Here is a 24,023-nt window from a genome sequence, read left to right as displayed (position 1 = left end):
CATTTATGAAACGGCATGATCAGTGCTGATATCCTAGGGTTGTCTTAAGAGTGAAATGAGTTCACAGATCCAATGTACCTAACATACGGCCTGCCACACAGGCAGCCACTACTGAGCACCTCCCATTATTACTATTATGGAGACTACAGGGTGGGATCATAAACTCCTATCTATCAGAGCATTCTCTCAGTGTATTACAATTATAGTTGTGTGTCTTTCTCAGCTACTAAAACTTGGAGCCCTTTTAAGGTAAGAGTACGTACATCTATAATTTTTTAACATCGAGCACAATGAACTGTACATACTATTCAAAACATGTTTCCTTAGGAAAACAATTTCTAAAAACATTTATTATATCCTGCACACATAACACTGCTTTAGGTAACAAAGGGCTTCTAAAGGAATTTATAGATCAAGGAACTTACACATCTAAACACCACCAAATTAAACTATACCAATAATTTAGGCTCAGAAGTTAACTTTCTGCCTTCCTTAGACATCACCAGTAAAAAGCAAAGGTTGTCAACTGGGAACAGATGAGGTTTACTGGCTTTTATAGCAACAAAATGTCCCATTAATATGACCCTGCAGTGTCAGAGCCCGGTGCCTCTCCTGTTTACTAATATCTCAGCTAAGTCAATCAGACAACCACGACAGAACTTTTTCATGGAATACTAAAAGGGAGCTAATAACTTAAACCAAGAATCATATTCAGAAAAGGTGAAATTAGTAACTGCTACATAAACAGCTCAGTGACAAAAACATGTTATATCCATGGTGTGCAGTTTTCCATCAATTACCTACACAGAGAGTCAGGAGCCTCATGCTGTTATCTAGCAATTTCAATCATTCTAAAATGTTACAACTGACAAATTACCTATTATACTAAACTCACAATCTAATGTGAAGAGTAGAAAACAGCAACTCTCCCAGATACAAGTTTTTATCAGACTCCATTTAAAGGTAAAGACATTCAAATTCCTGGAGAGCAAGGCAAATACACAGAACTTGCCTTGAAAATACATGTGTCATCACTGACTAGGAATTTTATGCTGATATTTAACCTATGATTAACCTCAAGGGTGCTTTATAGAATTCTGTCAATGTTTTTCCCACAGGTAGAACCCCACTGAAAAAATGAGCATTCCTCCTTTATAGCTGAAAAGGTTAGGAAAAAAGTCCTTCAAATACTGAGCCACAACAAACCAACAGTTCCTTTTTTATGTAATAGTAACCTCAGTTACTAAACGGGGATATTTTGCCATGGTAACTGTGAGTACCTATAAGAAACACCAAGACACCAAGAACACTCAGGCAATAAGCAAGCAGTTATAGGGATCAATCTAAAATAAAGGAAGAACTGACAAGGAGACTTGTGTCAAAAGCATAAAAAAGAATGGTCTATGGTGTTCCAAGCCAGCGTTCCAAAGACAAGAGGACTACAGACATTTAAAGATTTCAAACAGCGCTTACCAATTGTTCTCCACCTCCTTTAAGATGAAACTACAGGAAACTGCCAGTGAAACTTTCAGAAATCTTCACTTACAAGTAAGAAACTTCTTTAAACAACAAGAACTAGACACTCACCTAGTTTTCTAGTTTACATAATCTTTTTCTCTGCAGATCTTTAACAGATTCTCTTAAGTTAAGGCAGAGCAGTTTCAATGAGGACTCTCAGAGAACCAGGTTGCAGACAAATGACCTCTACCTCTGAGGATTCACAACTAAAAGTGTAATATGAATACTTACAGGGCATATTCAGGTATAGGTAACTTGCTCACATCAAATATTTCTTTATCCTTCATCAGATACACTGAGCGTATATAGGAGACAAAACACTGTAAAAGTAAGAGGTTTACATGTATCACATACAATGGTCAGAAACTGAAAATAAATTTAAACTCAGATAAAAGAAAATTAACCAAAGGGATAAATTCAACGGTAGTGAAATATCTTAAAAATAAGTGAGCATATAGGGGCACCTGGGTGGTTCAGTCAGTTGGGCAGATGACTTCGGCTCATGGCTCTGAGCTTGAGCCCCATGTCCAGCTCTATACTGACAGCTCAGAGCCTGGAGCCTGCTTCGGATTCTGTGTCTCACTCTCTCTCTGCACCCCCCTCCTCCCATCCCCCCACCCCCCTGCTCACTCTCTGTCTCTCACTTTCTCTCTTAAAATCTCTTAAAAGTAAACATTAAAATAAAAAAAATTTTAATAAAATAATTGAGCATATCTCCATTCTACATAAAAAAAAACTACCTTTTTGTAACTGTAATATTAGATAAGACTTTAAATTTGGTTTCATCAAGCCAACTCAACATAGAGCATCACCTTCTCAGAAAGCTATTCTACAAGTTAGTATCAGTCCATTGCAGTATAGTCTAACGGGGAAAAAGTAGGATATGTAATGATACAGATGACAATCTGAGCTCCTTATCTTACTAGCTGCTCAAACCTCTTGTGTCTCTGTCAGTTTCCTCATCTATCAGAGATCATAACACCTTCTATTTAAAATGTTATGAGAAATTAACCGAGAAAATGGATCTAGAGTACCAGGGTGTATCTTCTGGAATATAGTAAACACCAATAAATACTAGCTATTAGTAATAATTTTAGTTATTGGTTAAAGGTATTTATTTAGTTATTTAGTTAAAGGTATTCTTTATTTATTTATTCTTAGAAAAGAATACCTTTTCTAACATAATAAAATGTTACTGTATTTAAATGAAGCTTAATAAAATCATGACATGAAGTTTACTCCTAAAGCCTTCCCTTTTACATTATCACTTCAAGTAATTTGTCATCATGAACTTGTGTTATTTTTCTTTGGTGTTTATATAGAAAAAAGGTATCTGTAGACCAAGAACTATATAAACCAAAATTTAAACATGATCCTGATCCTTTATCAGTCTGTAACACAGTCAGGCAACAAAGATGATGAAACACATCTATGCAAGCGTTTCTTATTTTAAAATTTTTGTAAGTCCATTTAATTCCCATTTCAGTATTTCCTGAACTTCATATTTGTTATAAATTTATACTAATCCTTTCTTCAAACCATTTTCCCTGTCTCCAGAGGCATGAAAAACAGTGAATGGCTCCAGTTCAAGGATAATTTTTCCCCTACAATTGTTCACACACACACAAAAATCACCCCGGTTGCCTATCGTTTTTGTTCTCTCCAGATTATAATCAAAGGCTAGAAAATCACTTCTATGAAACTAGATAGCTTGCTGCTGCTGGCAATACAGTTAGCCATTCTGCTAAACCATGCGTGACACCCAATAAATCACATCATTTATTTCAATGTGCATTCTATAATCTTTGTTCTGGAAGGCTCATTTGTTGTATGCACAAACTAGTGAAACATCCTTCCATTGTTCCTTATTTCCTGATTCATAATTGAATGACCTCTTAGGTATGCAGTAAGTCATGACATCTCAGAATTCATGTATAATAGTTTTAAATGTGCATACTATTTCCAAACTTTCTAAAAGATTTAAACAATGTCTGCTAGATGATATCTGCACACACAAATGTTTGCATACCCAAAAATTAAGGAAAAAAAAAAATCTCCCCTTTAAAGGTCTTTTTCATTAGATTTCAGGTGAAGTGAGACTACAGAAATCCAACTTGGCACAGTTCAGTATTTGGTTTTCTTATAATCCTCCTGATGTATCATGGAATTTCTGAAGAAAGTCAAATGTGGATATCAGTCTCAGGTCTGCTACTTAACAGCTTATGTGATCCTGGACAATTTTTGTTTTAATTTTTTTTTTTTTTTATTCATTTTTGAAAGACAGAGAAAGACAGAGTACAAGCAGGGGTGGGGCGGAGAGAGAGGGGGACACAGAATCTGAAACAGGTTCCAGGCTCTGAGCTGACAGCACAGAGCCCGACATGGGGCTTGAACTCACGAACCGCGAGATCATGACCTGAGCCGAAGTCGGACGTTCAACCGACTGAGCCACCCAGGCACCCCGATCCTGGACAATTTTTAATTTTCTCCATCTACTATTTACTCCTGTGCAAAGTCACATCAGTATTGCCTCCCTCCTGGGTTGTTGGGAAGATGAAGAAAGAACACGTATCAAACTGCCATGTAACAAAGTCACATCATGACTAAGCACTTGACACAAAGTAAGCATTTAAATTCCAGCTTTCATCACTCATGGTATTTTAAGCAGAGTGAGGCTAACTTGATAAAATATAACAGAAGTTAATTTTTAACCAGAAACGTAAAATCTGCTCTTTAAATAAAACTTCTTTCCCAAGAATATCCAGTTTCAAAACCATAACGTAAAAGCCTTACTACTGACCATTTCTCTGCTCAGGCTCCTTATCCACTTAGGATGCTCTTTCCACATCTCTTATTTCCTTCCTCTCATTTCATCTCTCTGCTGACACAGAATCCAACCTCTGAATCCTGACACTCTTAACTCACTGCTGATATGTTATGGGAGATGCAGAGAGAGAGATAATATGTAGATCTGGTAACCTCCATGTACATAAGAGCGTGGCAAAAAGGATGAGCTTTGTAACAGGGATTCAAATATTTGTCCGTTTAGAGACTAGGAAGCTGTTAGCACAACACAAAATTACTTCCCTTCTTCCTTTTCTAAAGCATCTACTGCTAGGCACTCTAGGAACTGAAAAGTAAGTTTAACTGAAAGTGGTAATTCTTTGTATTTGCTAATCAAGAGGATTTCTAAGTCAAAAAAAAGTAATTTGGGAACATTAAGTCATATTTATAGATTAAAATTTCATTCTTAAAGAGGATTCAGTAAAAGTGCTATGCTTTCTAGAAATTTAAGCTAATATAAGAAATTACAATAAGCTTGCTGAAGAAGCACAAAGCTGACATTTTCCCAGTTCTAAGAAATACATACTTTTTTTTTTTAGTTTTTTAAAAATGTTAATTTATTTATTTTGAGAGAAAAAGAGAGAGTGTGAGCAAGGGAGGGGCAGAGAGAAAGAGAATCCCAAGCAGGCTCCATGCCACCAGCGCAGAACCCAATGTGGGGATCAATCCTAAAAACCGTGAAATCACGACCTGAGCCAAAATCAAGAGTTGGACGTTTAACCGACTGAGCCACCCAGACGCTTCGAGGTACAGAGTCTTTTTAAAAGTTAAAGAATGTTCTGGTTATCTGTGACCTGCACCACTTGACTACCTGAAGCATAATCATGAAACGTAAAGTAGTAGAAAATGATGAATTCTAACTTTATTATATGCTCCATTCCAACTAAGGTATCCAATTTACCAATGACTTACCCTTTGAGCTCTTTCTTTTAAATCTTGATCTTGTGCTAAAAATGATTCCAATTTTTTCTGGACGTCTATAAGTTTTTCTGGATTAATTCTTTGTAACAAAAAAATACAGGTTAAACTTAGACATCTCAATTTTAGAAACTGAAAACAGTATATAGCATTTTCCTATCTTCCTCAGTATTTTTAAACCTATAACATTATTTCTCATCTAGGAGCCAGATTAGACTGAAATTCCACTAGACGTAAACCTGACTCTCAGGTATTCTGCATAATGCAGGGGGGGGAAAAGATCAAGATCAGAAATCATCTCTAAATGCCCCATGCTAAGTGAAAGATACTAAGGTTAACATTCAATTATCACTGGTTGCTTCTTAGGTCCATAATGTTAGAAAATACTCTAACAGGAGATCGGTCCATGCAATAGAATAAATGAAAGTTAATGTCATTGTTGTAAGTACTTCCATTTTCAGCCAAATATCATAAAGCCAATTTCAAATAATAAGCAAGGAGCCAAAAGATATAAATAATGGTCTCCTTATCTGGAAATCAGGCACAATGTAACAGAATTGCTACTTAACTCCACCAAGGGAAGCTACAGGAAAGAATGAAATTCTTACAAGGGTCTATGTTTCACAACATAAATCCCACTTTTTTCCCTGATTATAAACCGAACCACTCTGCTCCTCCAAAGCTGGGGTAGTAGTAGATGGGGGTGGACGAGGTGGTTTTTACTTTAATTATAAAATCATATATAAAATTAAAGACACAAAAGGTAGAAAACTTTCACTTAGCCTCAACAATTTCAACTCAGTCATGTTCCATCAAACCCTTACCCAACCCACCTGCCCCACTTCCCATCTAAACACCCTCCAAATCTTCCCTCCAAGTAAAGCCAGGATGTTTCAAGGACCCCAGTGCAGATGAAACTCCGATCCTGATCAAATCTGCTGACAATCTGAGTATCTTCAATGGACAGCAGAGTCCTCTGAAAAGGACATACAACCCTACAAATTTTATCCAATATGTATAATCTTTCCAACAATCAATGTCTGCTGAAGCTAACAAGTTCTCCATTTCATCTTATTTTCTGCATTAACAGTCTTCCAGAAAAAGTGTTTAGAAGAACACTAGCAAACAAAAAAAGTCACAAAGCAGACAGCGGAAGACGAGAGGGAGGAGGGAATGAAGTGTACATAACTCAGCATGATGATTCTGCACCTCCGTTCTCCTAACGGTAACTTCAACACACCCAGCAGTTCTTACCTGATTTCCTTCACAGGCACTTTCTTCTGGAGAAGCTGCTGCACCATCCCTTTTTCTTCGGAGGGAAGTAAAATTAATAAAGCTTCACCATCCTCTTTGTACCTAAACAAACAAATAATCTCTTCCACATCAGTGCAATCTGCATTTTACATTTCAACAGTCTGACAAACAGGTAACAAAGAAGCAAGTTCACCTAATTAGTAAATATTAGGAATGCCATTTTGTTCACTTCTGTGACGACAGACAAGTAGGGCTCTGAGCATCTTTTTCAACATTCCACTACTAGTTACAATTCCAAGTGACTTTTAGGCTATACCAAGGTAGGAGAGCCAGATCCTGAGAAACAAATCAATTAAAAGGAATTTCTTAAATAGTTCTCTGTAGCAATTTCTCATTTAAGCCACGAGAGTATTAGGTTACAATTAGTCATGTAAGAACATGGCACCCACTGTATTAAGGAATCAAATCATCTTTCTGGGGATTTTATACCTTGGGAATAGCACTGTTTTCAGAAAACAGTGCTATAGTTTTAAGAAATGGATCTCTGCTCAAGTGAAAAGCTATCCTCCAATCCATTCTCTTCCTTCACCTAGTAAAGTTCTTATTTCATGCTGTACCACCAGAAATTTCAACGTAACTGGGCCACAATGCCCCCACAGCTACTAAACCTCTTGTGCTACTTGCATACAGACTCCCCTGTAACTCAGGGTCAGCCACTACGTGCAAGCAGTAAGACAAAACAGAACTGGATATTCGTAGAATGTTTTCTAAAGACACAAAATGAAAAATAGTCTCATCAAAGTACTCTATTCAAGGTTCATGCTATCAAATGTGAGGAGCAACTTTTTTTTTTTTCAATATATGAAATTTATTGTCAAATTGGTTTCCATACAACACCCAGTGCTGATCCCAAAAGGTGCCCTCCTCAATACCCATCCCCTACCCTCCCTTCCCTCCCACCCCCCCATCAACCCTCAGTTTGTTCTCAGTTTTTAACAGTCTCTTATGCTTTGGCTCTCTCCCACTCTAACCTCTTTTTTTTTTTCTCCTTCCCCTCCCCCATGGGTTTCTGTTAAGTTTCTCAGGATCCACATAAGAGTGAAAACATATGGTATCTGTCTTTCTCTGTATGGCTTATTTCACTTAGCATCACACTCTCCAGTTCCATCCACGTTGCTACAAAGGGCCATATTTCATTCTTTCTCATTGCCACGTAGTATTCCATTGTGTATATAAACCACAATTTCTTTATCCATTCATCAGTTGATGGACATTTAGGCTCTTTCCATCATTTGGCTATTGTTGAGAGTGCTGCTATAAACATTGGGGTACAAGTGCCCCTATGCATCAGTACTCCTGTATCCCTTGGGTAAATTCCTAGCAGTGCTATTGCTGGGTCATAGGGTAGGTCTATTTTTAATTTTCTGAGGAACCTCCACACTGCTTTCCAGAGCGGCTGCACCAATTTGCATTCCCACCAACAGTGCAAGAGGGTTCCCGTTTCTCCACATCCTTGAGGAGCAACTTTTTATAGTTAAAACCAAATAAATTATTTAGTGAGAAACCTTGTGCCAGGCCTAAACTGTGAAGAACACAAAAAAAAGAAGAGTATTTCTGTCTTCAGTGGTCAAACAATCTAGCTGACTAGAAAACACAAACACACACAAAATCAAGACAACATCCCCAAGATGGTAACATTACTAAATGTCAAAGGACGACCAGGGGCAATAAATGGCAAAAACTCAGAAGAGGAAAAAGACCACTCAGAGTGGGTCAGGGCCAGGTAGAATTTGAGGAGGACCTTGAAGGTGAACAGAAAGGGAAAAGATAGGGTCTTCCAAAGTGGGAGAATGGCATGAACTAAGGAGTGGAAACCAGAAAACATAGGGCAAACTTAGCTAACTTAAGATAGGAGAAACCCAACCGAACCAGGGTAACCAAGTGGACAGCAGGGAGGATTGCCAGATGGGTACATCAGAGTCTGGTTCTGGAGAACTCTGGATGGCTGTGTATAGAGTGACAGAATACCACTGTACACAATTTTATCAATGAACGCTGGAGGAGAAAATTGTGTTGACTTATTGTATGTACGATAAAGATGGAAGGGCAATTTCACATCATGCTGATTTTAAAACTCTACTCCAACAAGCAAGGTGAAATTCCAGGGTAATATCTTTATAGAAATATCTACATATATGTATACACCTTTATGAGTACACACACACAGAAAAGTAGGAAATAAAACATATCCAAAGTGCTAAAATTTATCTTTAACTCATATATGAAAAAAAAAAAAAATTTAAGGGGCCACTAAATGCCAGGCACTAAAACTGACATAGTTGTGGCTGTTACAGAGCTTACAGACTATTAGGGACAGATACCAAAACATCAAATAACAATAAAGTGGTAGGAGTGTTAGTAGGTGTGCAGGAAGCTATAAAACCGTAACAGAGAACTCCACTGAATGCTGTCTAGGTGTCAAGAAAACTGCCCTGGGCAAATGGCTTCTATGAGCAGAGATCTAAAAAATTAGCAATTAGTCAAACATTAGGGGAGAATCCAGTTTTCCAGGGAGAAAAGGCAGCATCTGACAAGAGTCCAGTGGATAGTTTTGTCTTCTTCAGGCTGATTAGCTTTTTCTAGGGTTTCTAATGCATGGGTATTTAACAGGAGATAGAGTAAAGCTTTTACTGTTTCATAAATGAGAAACTAGTACCAAATGCCTTCCTCACTGTATTTCAACACCTACTACGATTCAAAATGTTTCAACATCATTTACTATGAAGAAACATGAAAAAGCATTCCCCTAAGCAGTACTGGATTAAACCATCTGTGAAGGCAGGAATCACTATTATATGAAGTAGTGAGGCAAAACCCAGAGCAGACAAGGTATCTGAGAGACATCTCAACTTCTGAAGCTCCAAGATCTCACCAACAACAGGTTAAAGGCAAAGGGGACAGATATCGGTTCATAATGACTACCGTGCTGTGCACTATATCAAAATGCCCTCAAGGTAGCCAAACTCTTGAGATGAGGTCAGTTATCTTCAGAAGTAAGAAAGCTTATCTCATGTGGCCCAGAGAGGAACAATTAGGAAGAAGGGAGATGGGTATGGGTGGCTTAAAGGGTAATCGATCTCTTTAACATTCTATATCCAAATTCAGAGATGGAGAGAGAAAATAAACATGCCACCAGGCCTACATAATGTGCGCCAGAACAGGGGCAAAGGGGTTAACAGAAATCTCTAAGGTATCAAAACAGCATTCCCTGAAGCCCTTGGATCTTCAGATGGACGAATAAACAAGAATAATAAGCCTAATCATTATACCTATCTTGTCTACCCATTCAGGTACCCAAGAATAATCTGGAAGAATAGATCAGGATTCAAGTCACACATGGGCCATATCCAAACCTTTTACAACTATAGCCAACAGACACATAGATCTGCACAAGGTTAAGACAGAGTACAACACTGGAATTTAGAAGAACAAAATTCCCAAAGGAAAATGGAAAAAAAATGTCCAAAGTCGAACCCCATAAGGCAAGCATCTACAGAAAAGATCATAACTGGCCACTTTACCTATTGAACATCACACACATCTTTTCCCTAAAACAACATACAGAAAGCACAAATTATCTCCTACACACCAACACCCAAGAATTTCCAGTAAGCTTTCATTTTAAAAATAAATACACATTTGAAAAGAAGGCAGAAGCACATTTTTTTTTCTTTCAAATGCTTACAAGGATAGTCTATTTACCCATGAGCTAGCTTTTTATATTTCAAAAGCAATATCCAAGGACTGAGGCTTAGTATATATATAAAGAGAAATAAATGTTCTTCACAAGACCTACATTTTGGAATTCCATAATACACAGGTTATTATAAGAAACATTGTAGGCACCAAATAAAAGCCCTGCAACTGAAACACAACAACAACAAAAATCTCATTTTCACCATCTGTAGTAGTACGTTACATTTACGTAGCCCTTTAGAATTTAGTAAGAACTTCATTTTACATTAATTTGCCAATCTTTTTTACACAAGCAATTGGCAGAGAAGGCAAATTTCTGGGAAGACCAAGAAATTATCCAAAAACACCCACAAAAAAACAGAAATACAAAACCAAAACAAAAATATCCAGCTAATCATTGCGTATTAGAGGCTTTAAACTTGCAGTTCATTACCTCTATCAGCTATACAGACCCCTAATAGGTTGATCACAATTGTCTGCCTTCACATGCTACATACAGCTCACTGGCATTTCTAGCTCAACGTGAGAGACCCAGACCACTGACTTCTGGGTCCCACTGGTAATTTTAACCTCAAAACAAACTCTGACCAAAGGAAGGAGGAAAAGCCCTGCTGTTCTGGCACTAAATTGCGTTCCACCCAGTACCCACTAGTCCTCAGCTATTCCAGTCCCTTCTCCCCAACACGTAAACTCCATTCTAGCTAACACTTTAAGTGTCCCTTAAATTTTGCCCATTCAGCAAGATCTGCCAGGGCTCACAACTGCCTGGCCATTCTCAGTTCTCCCGGTCTGGTTCTCCAAGTTACAGAGCAGGGTGTAAGAGATTCTATTTAGAATAATTCCCTTTTTGTAATTTTAAAAATATATATACAACATACATGAAAATTTCTCTAGGTGGTATGATGTAGCTGGTAGGTTCTGCCAATGTCTAGAATCTATATAGTGAGGGGCGCCTGGGTGGCTCAGTCAGTTAAGCGTCCAACTTTGGCTCAGGTCAGAGCCCTACATCAGGCTTCATGCTGACAGCTCAGAGCCTCGAACCTGCTTCAGATTCTGTGTCTCCCTCTCTCTCTGCCCCTCCCACTCTCTTCCTCTCTCTCTCTCAAAATAAAACATTAAAAAAGATAGAATCTATATAGTGAATAAGTACTATTTTTATAACAAAACACAAGTCCTTATGAAGTAAAAAATGAAAACATATGTGCTTTTAAAATCTACATCTTTGTGTCATTCTTACTTCATTTAACATATCTTAGTACTATTAATATTAGGGACTTCCTTACCTCGATTAGTAAATTTGAGGACATATATGAATGCATGTTCCATACCTACCATACACTTGTACCTAAAAGCTGCTCACCAAATATCTGATGAGTAAACAGATGCAAAAAACCACCAGAAGTTGTGTAAGCAGATAGAACACTGGATTTGGAGTCTAAATAACTGAATTCAAGCCCTAGCTGTACTATTCATTAGTTTTACAACCCTGGATAATGAGTCATTTTATCACCATATATTACATTCTTATTTATAAATTATATACTTTTTTAAAAAATTTATTAAATGTTTATTTTTGAGAGAGAGAGAGAAAGACGGTGTGCACGGCATGGAGGGGGCAGACAGAAGATCCAAAGTGGGCTCTGCACTGACAGCGGAGAGCCTGATGCGGGGCTCAAACTCACGAACCGCGAGATCATGACCTGAGCCAGAGTCGGACACTTAACCACCTGAGCCACTTAGATGATGAATGAGATGATTCAAGTTCCTTCAGAACCTAAAGTTCTATACCTGTGATTCTTAACATACTAGCCTTTGTTCACAATAGAAGTATCATCAAGAGAGAGAGAAAGAGAGACAACTGTTGGCCACACTCTGCTATTCCACAGCCCTTCTTTTCCCTCCTCCCTGTATCTCCTTCTGTCCTCCTACACCTTAGCCTCACCAGTGGCAACCAGCCCCAAGAGCACCTGTCACTGAGGTTCCAAAGGGCATCAGCCCAGCAGATGCATACAGACAGGCCACAGGAATCACACTTAAACGTTCTGTTCCTCCTGCACAGTGTGGTACAGAGGAGAGCTTATTCCAGGAAAAGAGGTATCTCTGACTCACAGAATCCTATCTAAAGACTCTACACTAGATTTAAAAGAGAAAAGGACAGACCGGGAAATATTCTGGGCAAAATAAAGTCATCTGCAGCATAAGATTTTGGAAATACAAACAGGTACACCATAATAGGCTCAACAGTTTGACAAAGTTCATAAAAATTAAAAAAAAAAAAACCAAGTTGGCTAATATGTGTTGCACGGAAAGCTTCTAGCAAACTGAGTAAGAACAAGGATTTAGGGAGTTCACACAGAAAAGGCAGAAATCATTAGACTCTATCAACTCTGTCCCCAGAACTTAAAAACAAGACTAAGTTTTAATACATTAAAAACAAGAAGAAAACCCATAAAAGTGGTACCTAAAAATTATACTACCTGAAATTACTTTCTGGAAACTACTGAAAGAGATGATTAATGCCAGGAAAAGAAACCGAGGCTTAAAGAGATAAAGAACTGATCAAAAGGAACAAAGCCAGCAGGTGACAGAGCTAGATCCAAACCTAAATTTCTTGACTTCCCAGGATAGTGTTGATCAACTATGGGACATCTGCCTCTAATAATCCAAATAAAGAAGGAAAGTGCATATATTTTTAGTTGGCCTTCATGATCACAAATGACAGCAAGTTTAAATAAGGATACCTACCCTCCTTCTCCAAGCACCTGGCTTTCTCGCCTTATGGAAACCCTGCCTGGGAGCAGCAGCCACTAGATTTCACTAACTGAAAACATCTGCTTTGGGGCACACTGGCAAGAACAGGAGCTGCGGGGTCAGAGAGACCTGAGGACACACCCCAGTCCTGGTATTTCCCAAGGGATCTTAGACACATTTTACCTCGAAAGCCTGAGAAGTAGTTTCCTGACAAAAAGGCCTCTCCCACCAGGCTGGTATAAAGACTGACTGAACTCTTCCATCTGTTCACTCAACAGAGACCTGAGAGTTACCAAGTGAACGGTTAGGTCACAACCCGCTCGCTCCCTGTGGGAATGACAGGGAAGGACACGGAGACTCCTCCGGCTGGAAAAAAGTGACACGGTCAAATCTCCTCATAAACAGACTAACGACAGGCCTCGGGGGAAACAAACACGCCGCGTGCCAGCATGGGAGCCCTCACGCAGGAGATGCTAAATAACAGATGTACCAGGTTTGTCTGAAGTCTGTGGATTCAAGCGGCAGGTCTCTGCAGTCAGCCATGTGAGTGAGCCTAGCGGTGGCCCAACGGTGAAAGTGATAAACGGCACGCGTGGCTTAGTGACTGCGAGGTCAGTCTTGGCCAGAGCCTACCCTGAGGTGACGAGAATGGCCCTGTGCAGCTACAGCGGGGTTCCCAGACCTCTTCCTGCCTCGCACATTCCTTGCCATTACCGTCCTTTATCTTTCAAACTGTCAGGAGAGCTTGCTTTCAGGTGTGGTAGGCAGCTCCTAAAACGGCTCCCCAAAATCGGGACCTTCTGGCATCCACAGCCTTGTGGTCCTCCCCACACAGAATCAGGCTGATCTGTACGACCACTAGGATGCTACAGTAAGATGGAGTTTGGGTTCCAAGTTCTAAGTCACAAAAGACACCGCTGCCGCCACCTTACTCCCTCTTTCTCTCGTGCTCTCTCTGAGGAAGCCAACCAACTGCTCTGTTATGAAAAGTCTCAAGAAAAGAAAAAAGGTGTGGAAGGAACTGAGAGGCACCTCTGACCAACAAGCAGACGAACGGGCTTGGAAGGGGATCCAGCCCCAGCGGAGCCTTCAAGGACCACGTGACACCATGACCGCAGACCTGGGCTCCAGACCTGCAAGGATGCGGATGAGAAGTCAGAGAACCCGAACGAGCCACCCCTGCATTTCCGATCCACGGAAACCAGGAGAGAACATCTAGTTCTCGCTTTTAGACACTGAGTTGTGGGATAATCTGTTATACTGCAAGAGATAATTAATTTTAGGGAAGCTCTGATTCATGAGTCTGATTTGAGAAAGTCACTGTGTTATCTCAGCTGTCTACTCTGTGCCAAGGCCTGTTCTAAGCACTCAGGGTATATCAATTAAGAAGACATATTTCCCTAGTCTTTATGGAGCCTACATTCTAGTGAAGAGAAAGAGATTCACTGTAATAAGGAAATGCTCTACTATACATGAAGGTATTAAGTGCTATGGGGAAAAAAGAAAATACAGACTGAGGTTAGGAAGAGTAGTTGGGGCAGGTTAAGAAAGACAGTAATGCAGATACTTGAGGAAAAACCATTCCAGCAAAAGAAACAGTAACGTAAAGGCCTTGGGGGTGAGGGGCTGGGGGAGGCGGGGGGAACATGATCGGCATAAAGGAGAAACAGTCTGACCAGTGTGGAATGTAGGGACAAGCAGGGAATAGAAAGTAAGGTTGGAGGGGACTGAATAATATCAGGTCATTGGCTTTTATTCTGAGTGAACAGGAAGCCCGGAGAGGACTGACAACATCTGACTTGTGTTTAAAAGGATCACTCTGCCTGCTGTGCTGAGAAGTGACAGCAGAAGGGCAAGGGGGAAGGGCCTGGAACTAGCCCACAACTGAGAAGGCTCAGTCCTCTTACCTACCTCTGTAACTATTTTGGCCCTACACTACCCCAGCTCATTGCTTCTTGATACAAAATAAAAAATTGGGGGGCGCCTGGGTGGCTCAGTCGGTTAAGCGGCCGACTTCGGCTCAGGTCATGATCTCGCAGTCCGTGAGTTCGAGCCTCGCATCGGGCTCTGTGCTGACCGCTCAGAGCCTGCAGCCTGTTTCAGATTCTGTGTCTCCCTCTCTCTCTGACCCTCCCCTGTTCATGCTCTGTCTCTCTGTGTCTCAAAAATAAATAAACATTAAAAAAAAAATTTTTTTAATAAAAATAAAAAATAAAAAATTGGGTTTTTCCCTTTAAAAAAAAAAAACAAAACTTTAAAGTCTAAATAGTAGCAGACCAAGGCAGACGGTCATGTAAAGAAACAAAGCAGCACCAGTACATCCAGAAGAAACAGGCTAAATTTAGGATCTTACCAAGTCTTAGCTTTAAAGAAGCACAAATTTTCACTAGCAAAAGATTCCTCTTATCTCATTCCCAAGATATTGAGAGTAAGCTTCAGTAAATTAATGCTCATGGAAATTGTCTTTTCACTCTTATTATTTCAATTTACAAAACAATTGAGGATACTTTTTAAAAAATCTATTATCTCTTCCATAAAGTACCAGTATTTTCCACAAACCATAAACTCTTCAAAGTTATCACAGCAAAAATTTTAACTACTTTGCATCCTCTTTGCTGCTGTTGATCTACAGGGCAGCCATGAGTGTGCAATGCAAAGAACTGGCCTCTGCTGCCCCCTAGTGGAATCTCACACTGCTGTCTAAATCACTCACAAAGTCTGAGAGCCACAAAATGCAGCCAGGCAAGACTCAGCTGGAATATAATTATATATTATATTTTATTATATATTTTATATTATATACATACACACACTCTCTCTGATATATAACTCACCTTTTGTTTTAAAGTAAGCTCTAGTCACAGTGGGGGGTTTGAACTCACAATCTAGAGATCAAGAGTCTCATGCTCTACTGAGCTTCCAGGCACCTGGACTCTCACTTTTTATATTTAAACTCCCAAATGTTTACACATGAACAGTTACATATAACTCACATCTTCCATCCACAGACTCCTACCCCCCAAATAAAAACATTCAAAAAAAAACAAAAAAAGAGGAGTATCCTATGTATACCTACTTACTCTCCATTCCCCAATTTTTTATTTTCAAATGGGCATTTTCCTAAGAAAATGAAGAGCCTGGTTTTTTGAGTACCCAAAACTGCAAGCCCTAAAAACAATCATTTTTAAGTAATGCACCACAGAATACAGCTTGATAAAATTATATTCCTATTCCTTGCCTTCCCTGTCTCTGAAGGAGATCATTTTGTTAAAAGAGATGTGGATGGTTAAAGAAAATAGACAAAAATTTTCCCAATACTAAGGATCATGAGAATTTTAAGTGAATACATTACAACAAAGTACTTCAAGACAAATGCCTAAATCACTATTTTCACTTAGCTAAAACACTTCGAAAGGAAAAAAAAGATTCCCCAAACCTTAGCTATTCTGCCACAAAGCACTGAATTCATTTTTCCATATTCATATATCATAGCTCACTTCCACAAGTAACCACTATCTGGCAACCCAGTTTTAATTACAGCATAAACACAGGATTTTAATTAGTTTCAAATTCTAATTTAGCCTTTATTCAATTCAATTATTCAGTCTCGTGGCCCAAGAAACTTTCTAATTATCTGTAAGCCCATTAATGGCAACTTTTAAACTGCAATTTCATTATTTTTTTATTAAACTGCCCAAGAAAAAATAAGTATTGCGTATCCTAAACATTTCCACTGACTACTCATCTAAAAGAGTCAATTCAAAACATTTTTAATTGGTTATGAGGGATCAAACAGACTTGTATTTTAAAAATTAATGACATTAGAAATTGCATTACAACAGTTTTTCAAATTAGTATTTTCTTTTCAAATACAATCATGATGTTGTTGTAGCTCCTTTTCATCTCCAGTCATTAGGACCAATTTAGTGTTCACCCTGGCATGTTCAGCTACAGAAGATTTTTAACAACCTCTCTGGGAACGAAAAACCCTGAAATATTCCTCTTCGGTGAACTGTTTTCTGATGCAATGAGATGTCCAATCATCTTCATTAAGGAAGAATAATTTTAAAATACTATTTATAAGTGTTCCATAAAGAAATCCGTTTCCCCTGTCTATGTCAACACCAAATGGCACAACTAACACTAACACGCCTGTGTGCAAGGCTACATCCCACTTTCTCTAAAATGGAAAATGTGTGCATGGGTACATGTACAAACTCATACATGCCTCACGTTTACTGAGAAGAGTTAAACAGCAGAGGAATTCTCATTCCGCCAACCACTACTATTTACGACTTCTGAACATCTCACTATGAAAGATAACCCAAACATGTACCCGACACAAAGATCACTGACACCACCACCCATCATCTTATAAAATGGAAAACAAGCCTGCTCATCTACCCAGGTCCTTTTTCCTTAGACCCCATTAGAAACCAAAATGTAACCACTTTACAGGCAAGTTTGTCTAAAAGCACCACAGCACCATATATAGAACCCAGTTCTAACTCCACTGTTTGTTCAAATTATATTGTTAACTACAATAAAAAGACTTACTTTTTACCCTGTAGTACAGAAATTCCATTTTAAAAATTTTTATTTTTAATGTTTGTTTTGTTTATTTTTGAGAGAGAGAGAGACAGAGAGAGAGACAGAGCACAAGCAGGGGAGGGGCAGAGAGAGAGGGAGACACAGAATCAGAAGTAGCCTCCAGGCTCCGAGCTGTCAGCACAGAGCCCGACGTGGGGCTCAAACCCACGAGCTGTGAGATCACGACCTGAGCTAAAGTTGGACGCTTAACCAACTGAGCCACCCAGGCACCCCCATAAATTCCTTTTTTAAATAGCTTTATCTTTCACTATTGTAATATTCACTCCCTTCATGCTGGTTAAAAGAAATGCATTTGAGTGCATTTTTATTATAGCCCATGTTTAATGGCTATATATCTTTATTTAAAGATAAATGTGAATCAACCAAAAATGTTTAAGCAATCAAACATGTTACAAAAATTTTTTAATGAGTAAAATGAAGGGCTCTACTTCTCAGAAGGACAAGCAGCACCTGCAGAAGGACATGAAAAACCTTCACTTCAGCTAAAACATACAACAAAATCTACCAGATACAGCCAAAAAGAAAAAAAAAACTTCTTTAAAGCGGCCCAAAACTGTGGATTCAAAGAAATTTCAGTGCATGCCAAAGGGATTTACTAGACAAATGAGGGAGAGAGGCCACTTGGGGCTGTTTGCTGAAAGGGACACAGGGCAAGCAGAAGAGGAGGAAAATCACTGCTTAGAAGATGGTCTAAATCTTGGGTCTAAAGATCCTTCCATGGGGCGCCTGGGTGGCTCAGTCAGTTTAAATGTCTGACCTCGGCTCAGGTCATGATCACAGTTCTTGAGTTCAAGCCCTGCGCTGGGCTCTGTGCTGACAGCTAGGAGCCTGGAGTCTGCTTTGGATTCTATGTCTCCCTCTCTCTCTCTGCCCCTCCTCCACTCACGCTGTGTCTCTGTCTCTCTCTCTCTCTCTCTCTCTCTCTCTCAAAAATAAATAAACATTTAAAAAAATTTTTTTAATAAAAAGCAGAACTGCCCCCCAGATAGACCAAGAGTTGGTGTCTCTTCCATCATCAAGTACCAATGTCTCACCAACAACCACATTATATTCATCCAGTTGTGATAAGGTAATAAAATGGTACAAGGTAAATCCAAAGACACAGTCTGTCTGTGGCCAATCATAATCACTTATAACCCTGCTGTGATTATTTGGACTGTTTCCATTTCCTAACCATTACACAGGTCAGTGAGATGAACATCTTTATGTAACTTTACCCATCTCTCTTTCCTTAAGATCAGTTTTTAAATGTGGAACATGAGGCAAAAGGAAGAACTCTAAGGTTTTGGTAATTATTAACACATGCTATCCAGAAAGATGCTTAACATTTAAAATTCTACCACGAGCAAACATCTCCCAACTGCAACAGCAAAGAAAAGAGCCAGCACACCTACCTGGCAGTTCTACCTGCTCGGTGAATGTATGTGTTGGCATCCTCTGGACAATCAAACTGAAGAACCCAATTCACAGCTGGGAAATCTGAACCGAAGGAGCATCAAGTTAGGAAACTAGTTGCAAGATCTACCATGCCACACTATTTTTATTTTACATTATCACTTACTAGGACTTTCCATCACATCAAACTGATAGGTATCATCTGTGAACTTTATTAAAAATAAAATTAACTACAGGAACCAAGAGATAATAAACAATTCTCCATTGACAGAGTGAACTAAAATCAATGACAGTGTTTGAATACAAAGATTCTTTTCTAGGGGCGCCTGGGTGGCGCAGTCGGTTAAGCGTCCGACTTCAGCCAGGTCACGATCTCGCGGTCCGTGAGTTCGAGCCCCGCGTCAGGCTCTGGGCTGATGGCTCGGAGCCTGGAGCCTGTTTCCGATTCTGTGTCTCCCTCTCTCTCTGCCCCTCCCCCGTTCATGCTCTGTCTCTCTCTGTCCCAAAAATAAATAAAAAATGTTAAAAAAAAAAAAAAAAAAAAAGATTCTTTTCTACCTGAAACAGAAGAGATTGCTTCGTGTCAGACAAATAATAAAATTTTAATAACCTAAAAGAACCCACTTTTCATGGGCTCCTAGTGAACTACAAAACTGGTTTCCCAATTTAAAGGAATGAAACTTTACTTTTCTTGCTATTCCCATCTCCATTCAAATTAATGATTTTAAGTCCCTTTTCTCACTTCCGACTACAGAAGTTTTCACTCATTTCCAGATATCCTGTTCTCAATTACTTGAAAGAACTACCTTTAGTCATTAGTGGATTTTGCTGTGAGAATTTTAGATCAATTTCCATAATAGAGATAAGGGCTGATAAGGAAGAGGAAGAAAGATCTGGAAAGAAGAGTGTCAGGATGACAAATATGCATGAGGTTTATGGAGCAACCAGCGTGGGTAAGAGCTGGAGATGGAACTTGCAAGAGGGGGAGGGTCTAAGGGAAGAGAGAAATGGACTGGGTTTGAACTGGTAGCAAAGAAGGTATGGGACATCTGCTAGAACATTTGAGAAGACTCATACAGACAATCACAACAGACAATCACACAGCCCAGACAAGGTAAATACAAAATGATGATTTTACCAAAAGTCATGGTATAACAACAATACAAGCCAGAGAGCTTTAAAAACATGTATACTTGGCTACTGCCTCCAGTCACATGTGAGTGAACATATATAATGTCTGAGATACACTTTCAAATACTCCAAGAAAATCAAGGAGACAGGAAGAAAAAGGGGATCATGGAAAAGATGGTTGTCAAAGCTGGATAATATACCTGAGGGTACCTTAGATGTATTCTTCATGTATGTTTAAAATCTACCACAGTAATTAACATAAAACAAAGCCACTGAACAATTTAAATTACCACCTACTTAATCTCTTGTCATGTGTTCTGATCTCTACTTCCTGTAATTACTTCCATACCCCATCCCACCACCACAAAGCCACCAGCTATAAAACGGTATCACAGTGGCTTTCTGAAACTTTGAACACATTAAGTATGCTTTTAAAATAAAAAACATTTGGTGAAAAAATGGGATTTCAAATTTTCTTGTTAAGTAAGTTGTAATATTTTATCAAGTTTCCAATTTTCAAAGAAACATAGAAAGGTGTCTTTACACCTTTAATCCGCCTTTGATTCTGTGGGCTGCTCAGGATTCTAGGATTATTACCATAAGCAATAAACACAGAAGGTGAAAATACAACCAAAATTTTCACTGATGTATCCTTAATCATATTGGTTACCAATTTACTTATTTTTCTAAGAAAAAAAGTCCCAATTATTTGAGTGTAACTATACAGAATCCCCAAATCCATCCATTCATAAGCAAATTCTATATGCCATGACCACAAAATCTTTTCTTCTAAGTTCTCACCCAGCCCCCTGGCTGCAATGTCAGTAGCAAAGAGGACTGCAGCCTTCTTGCGGACGAATTCATTGTAGACCTCCATCCTTCTCATCTGCTGCTGCCGGCCGTGCAGCGCAAGGATAGAGATCCCAGGACGTAGCCGACAGAACACCCGGTACAGGTACTGGACCTAGGCAGTAACAGAAAAAGGAGTTTGGTACTTCCAGATAACAGCAGCAGTCAAGCAAACTCGGGAGATTAACAGCAAACATGCTTTAGGGAGCACAAGTTTCACCAAACAAAAAATGTAGGGCAGAGAAAGGGAAACACAGTCTGGAGTTGTGGTCTTCGAGCACTTTTTGTTCACATTATTTCCTGTAAGAATTTTTTTTTAATATGCTGCCCTTAGGGGCGCCTGGGTGACTCAGTCGGTTAAGCATTCAACCCTTGACTTTGGCTCAGCTCATGATCTCACACTTTGTGAGGTCGAGCCCAGCATGTCACATAGGGCTCTGGACACTGACATCGCAGAGCCTGCTTTGGATTCTGTCTCCCTCTCTCTCTGCCCCTCTCCTGCTCACTATGTCTCTTTCAAAATAAATAAAAATTTTAAAAACTTTGTAAAAAATGCTCCCCTTACATTTCAACTTGACAGCTGACATTTTTTCAAGTGTAATGAGTTGCAAAAAATGTAATTTCTGATATATCGTAAATATGGAGAATTTAAAACAAACCTCTTACACATGTATCCAGTAGATTCTAAGTAGTAGAGCGATCTGATACCTACGATCATTTTTAAAATATGTAAAGATTACGAAGGCCATGCCTGTGTGAAAGAGGGCCCCTCAACTTTGCTGTGACCCTCAAACTGCTATAAAAAAATCAAGTCTTTAAAAAAAAGTGAACACAAAATAAAATCCTCAAGAGAAAGAAATTTTGCATTTCTTCTCCTCCTTGAACTTTTATGGCAATTTCCTGACCCCACGGAATTTTATCTTAATAGTTTTATGCTTCAAAGTCTTTTGATTATCTTATCAATATTTATGACTTTCTACTATAAAACACTGAATATCAGTTTTAATTTCTAATCTCCTGTGGCCATAAAGCTATTAAAAATTCTCAGACTAAGCTATTACTACATTAGTATATAACTGACCAGGACAAGAAATGTTAGAATTTGAAAAAAAGCAAAACAAGAAATACTGATAGACACAATAATTTTGTTATACAACACTGGAAGTTATTATAGCTCTTCATAAATGGAAGTAAATGGAGCTGATTATTGGCTCTATTCCTCTTTAGTTTACATATTAATAAATGAATACTACTTGAATGGTAGACTGAGGCAGAGTAAAGCATCATTTTACTCCTATTTTCTCTTTCTAATGTGCACATTAAGAAAATCCCTTCATGAAATTACAGAAAATTGGACTCGAAGGAACGCTTGTGCACTGCTGGTGGGTATGCAGACTGGTGCAATCGCTGTGGAGAACAGTATGGAGGTTCCTCAAAAAATTAAAAATAGAACCACCATATGATCCAGTAATTCTACTTCTGGGTATTTATCTGAAGAAAACAAAAACACTAACTCCAAAAGATATATGCACCCCTATGTTTACTGCATCACTGTTTACAACAGCGAAGATAAGGAAGCTACACAGTGTCCATCCAAAGATGAATGGATAAACACATACACATACATACACACACACAATGAAATATTACATGGCCATAAAAAATGAAATCTTGACATTTGCCACAACATGGATGGAGCTGGAAGGAACAATACTAAGTGAAATAAGTCAGAGAAAGATTTGTACCATGATTTCACTTAAGTGAAACCTAAAAAACCTAAAAAACAAGCAAACAAAAGACAAAAAAACAAAGAAAAAACACACTCTTAAATACAGAGAACTAGTGGTTGCCAGAGGGGAGGTAGGTGAAATAGGTGAAGGGGGATTAAGTACACTTACCATGTAAGCACTGAGTAATATACAGAATTACTGAATCACTATGTCATAAACCTGAAACTAATATAACACTATATGTAAATTACACTGGAATTTAAAAAGTAAATTTAAAAAAAGAAAATGTAGGGGCACCTAGGTGGCTCAGTCAGTTAAACGTCCGACTTCAGCTCAGGTCATGATCTCACAGTTTGTGAGTTCAAGCCCCGTGTCGGGCTCTGTGCGGACAGCTCAGAGCCTAGAGCCTGCTTCATATATTGTATCTCATTCTCTCTCTGCCCCTCCCCCATTTGTGCTCTGCCTCTCAAAAATAAAATAAACGTAAAAAAAAATTTTTTTTTTTTTAAAGAAAAAAAGAAAATGTACTAGAAGGAAACTTAACTCTTTAAACTCCTATAAAATAGGTCAAAACCATGACAGATAAAATTTATAACAATCCCATCAGCTATTATGTCCATTAAGTCTCCTCACAAATTTTGTTAAAAGTTAAGAATGGTTGGTGGGCATCTGGGTGGCTCAGTCAGTTAAGTGTCCGACTCTTGATATCGGCTCAGGTCATGATCTTAAGATCATGAGATTGAACCCTACATCAGGCACCGCACCGAGCATGGAGCCCGTTTGGGATTCTCTTTATCACGCTCTCAAAATAAATAAAAAAACAACAACAACAAAGCAAAGAATGGTAAGGCCAGTGAACTGCAGAACAACTTGGTACCATGTTCTCAGAGCCATTCACTTTCCTAACAGCGAAACCCTTGGTGCTAGGAAGGCTCTAATGGCCTGAGACAATGCACCAGTAAGAGTACAGACAGATGGACTCATGGCTTTGTTCTGCAGGTTTAAAAGGGCCACCATGAGAAGGGGAGAGGGGAAAGGTGAACCTGCGGACGACAGACGCACCCTCAGGCAAACTAATCTCAAAAAAGTACATATGCACCCAGGAAGTGTCAAGTGAGTCCATGAAAACTTGCTGCAGTCTGCATCTCCTGAATCAAAACTGTCCTTGGATTCCTACTCTTGACAAAACTCGGTGAAGTGGATGACTTCCCAAGATCACTCTGGCTAGAATGTGTGATAACTATAAGGAAGGAAAGTGCGAGAATG

The 24,023-nt window shown here is 39.0% G+C and overlaps 1 protein-coding gene across 1 annotated transcript in view; it reads right to left on the bottom strand.

Annotated features, from left to right (window-relative positions):
* The window catches only part of DDX10 (DEAD-box helicase 10), a 278,111-nt gene that overhangs the window by 228,744 nt on the left and 25,344 nt on the right, over positions 1-24,023 (bottom strand). Inside the window, exons 8-12 of the mRNA XM_058686692.1 lie at positions 20,980-21,142; positions 19,047-19,131; positions 6,535-6,636; positions 5,275-5,362; positions 1,750-1,838 (exon numbers count right to left, since the gene is read on the bottom strand). Of these exons, the coding sequence (XP_058542675.1) occupies positions 1,750-1,838; positions 5,275-5,362; positions 6,535-6,636; positions 19,047-19,131; positions 20,980-21,142 (527 nt within the window). The remainder of the gene's footprint in view (positions 1-1,749; positions 1,839-5,274; positions 5,363-6,534; positions 6,637-19,046; positions 19,132-20,979; positions 21,143-24,023) is intronic.

This window comes from Neofelis nebulosa, chromosome 10 (genome assembly GCF_028018385.1).
Source record: "Neofelis nebulosa isolate mNeoNeb1 chromosome 10, mNeoNeb1.pri, whole genome shotgun sequence".
NCBI lineage: Eukaryota > Metazoa > Chordata > Mammalia > Carnivora > Felidae > Neofelis > Neofelis nebulosa.
The sequence above is the reverse complement of the archived record's forward strand: the minus strand, read 5'-3'. Positions and strand labels throughout refer to the sequence as shown.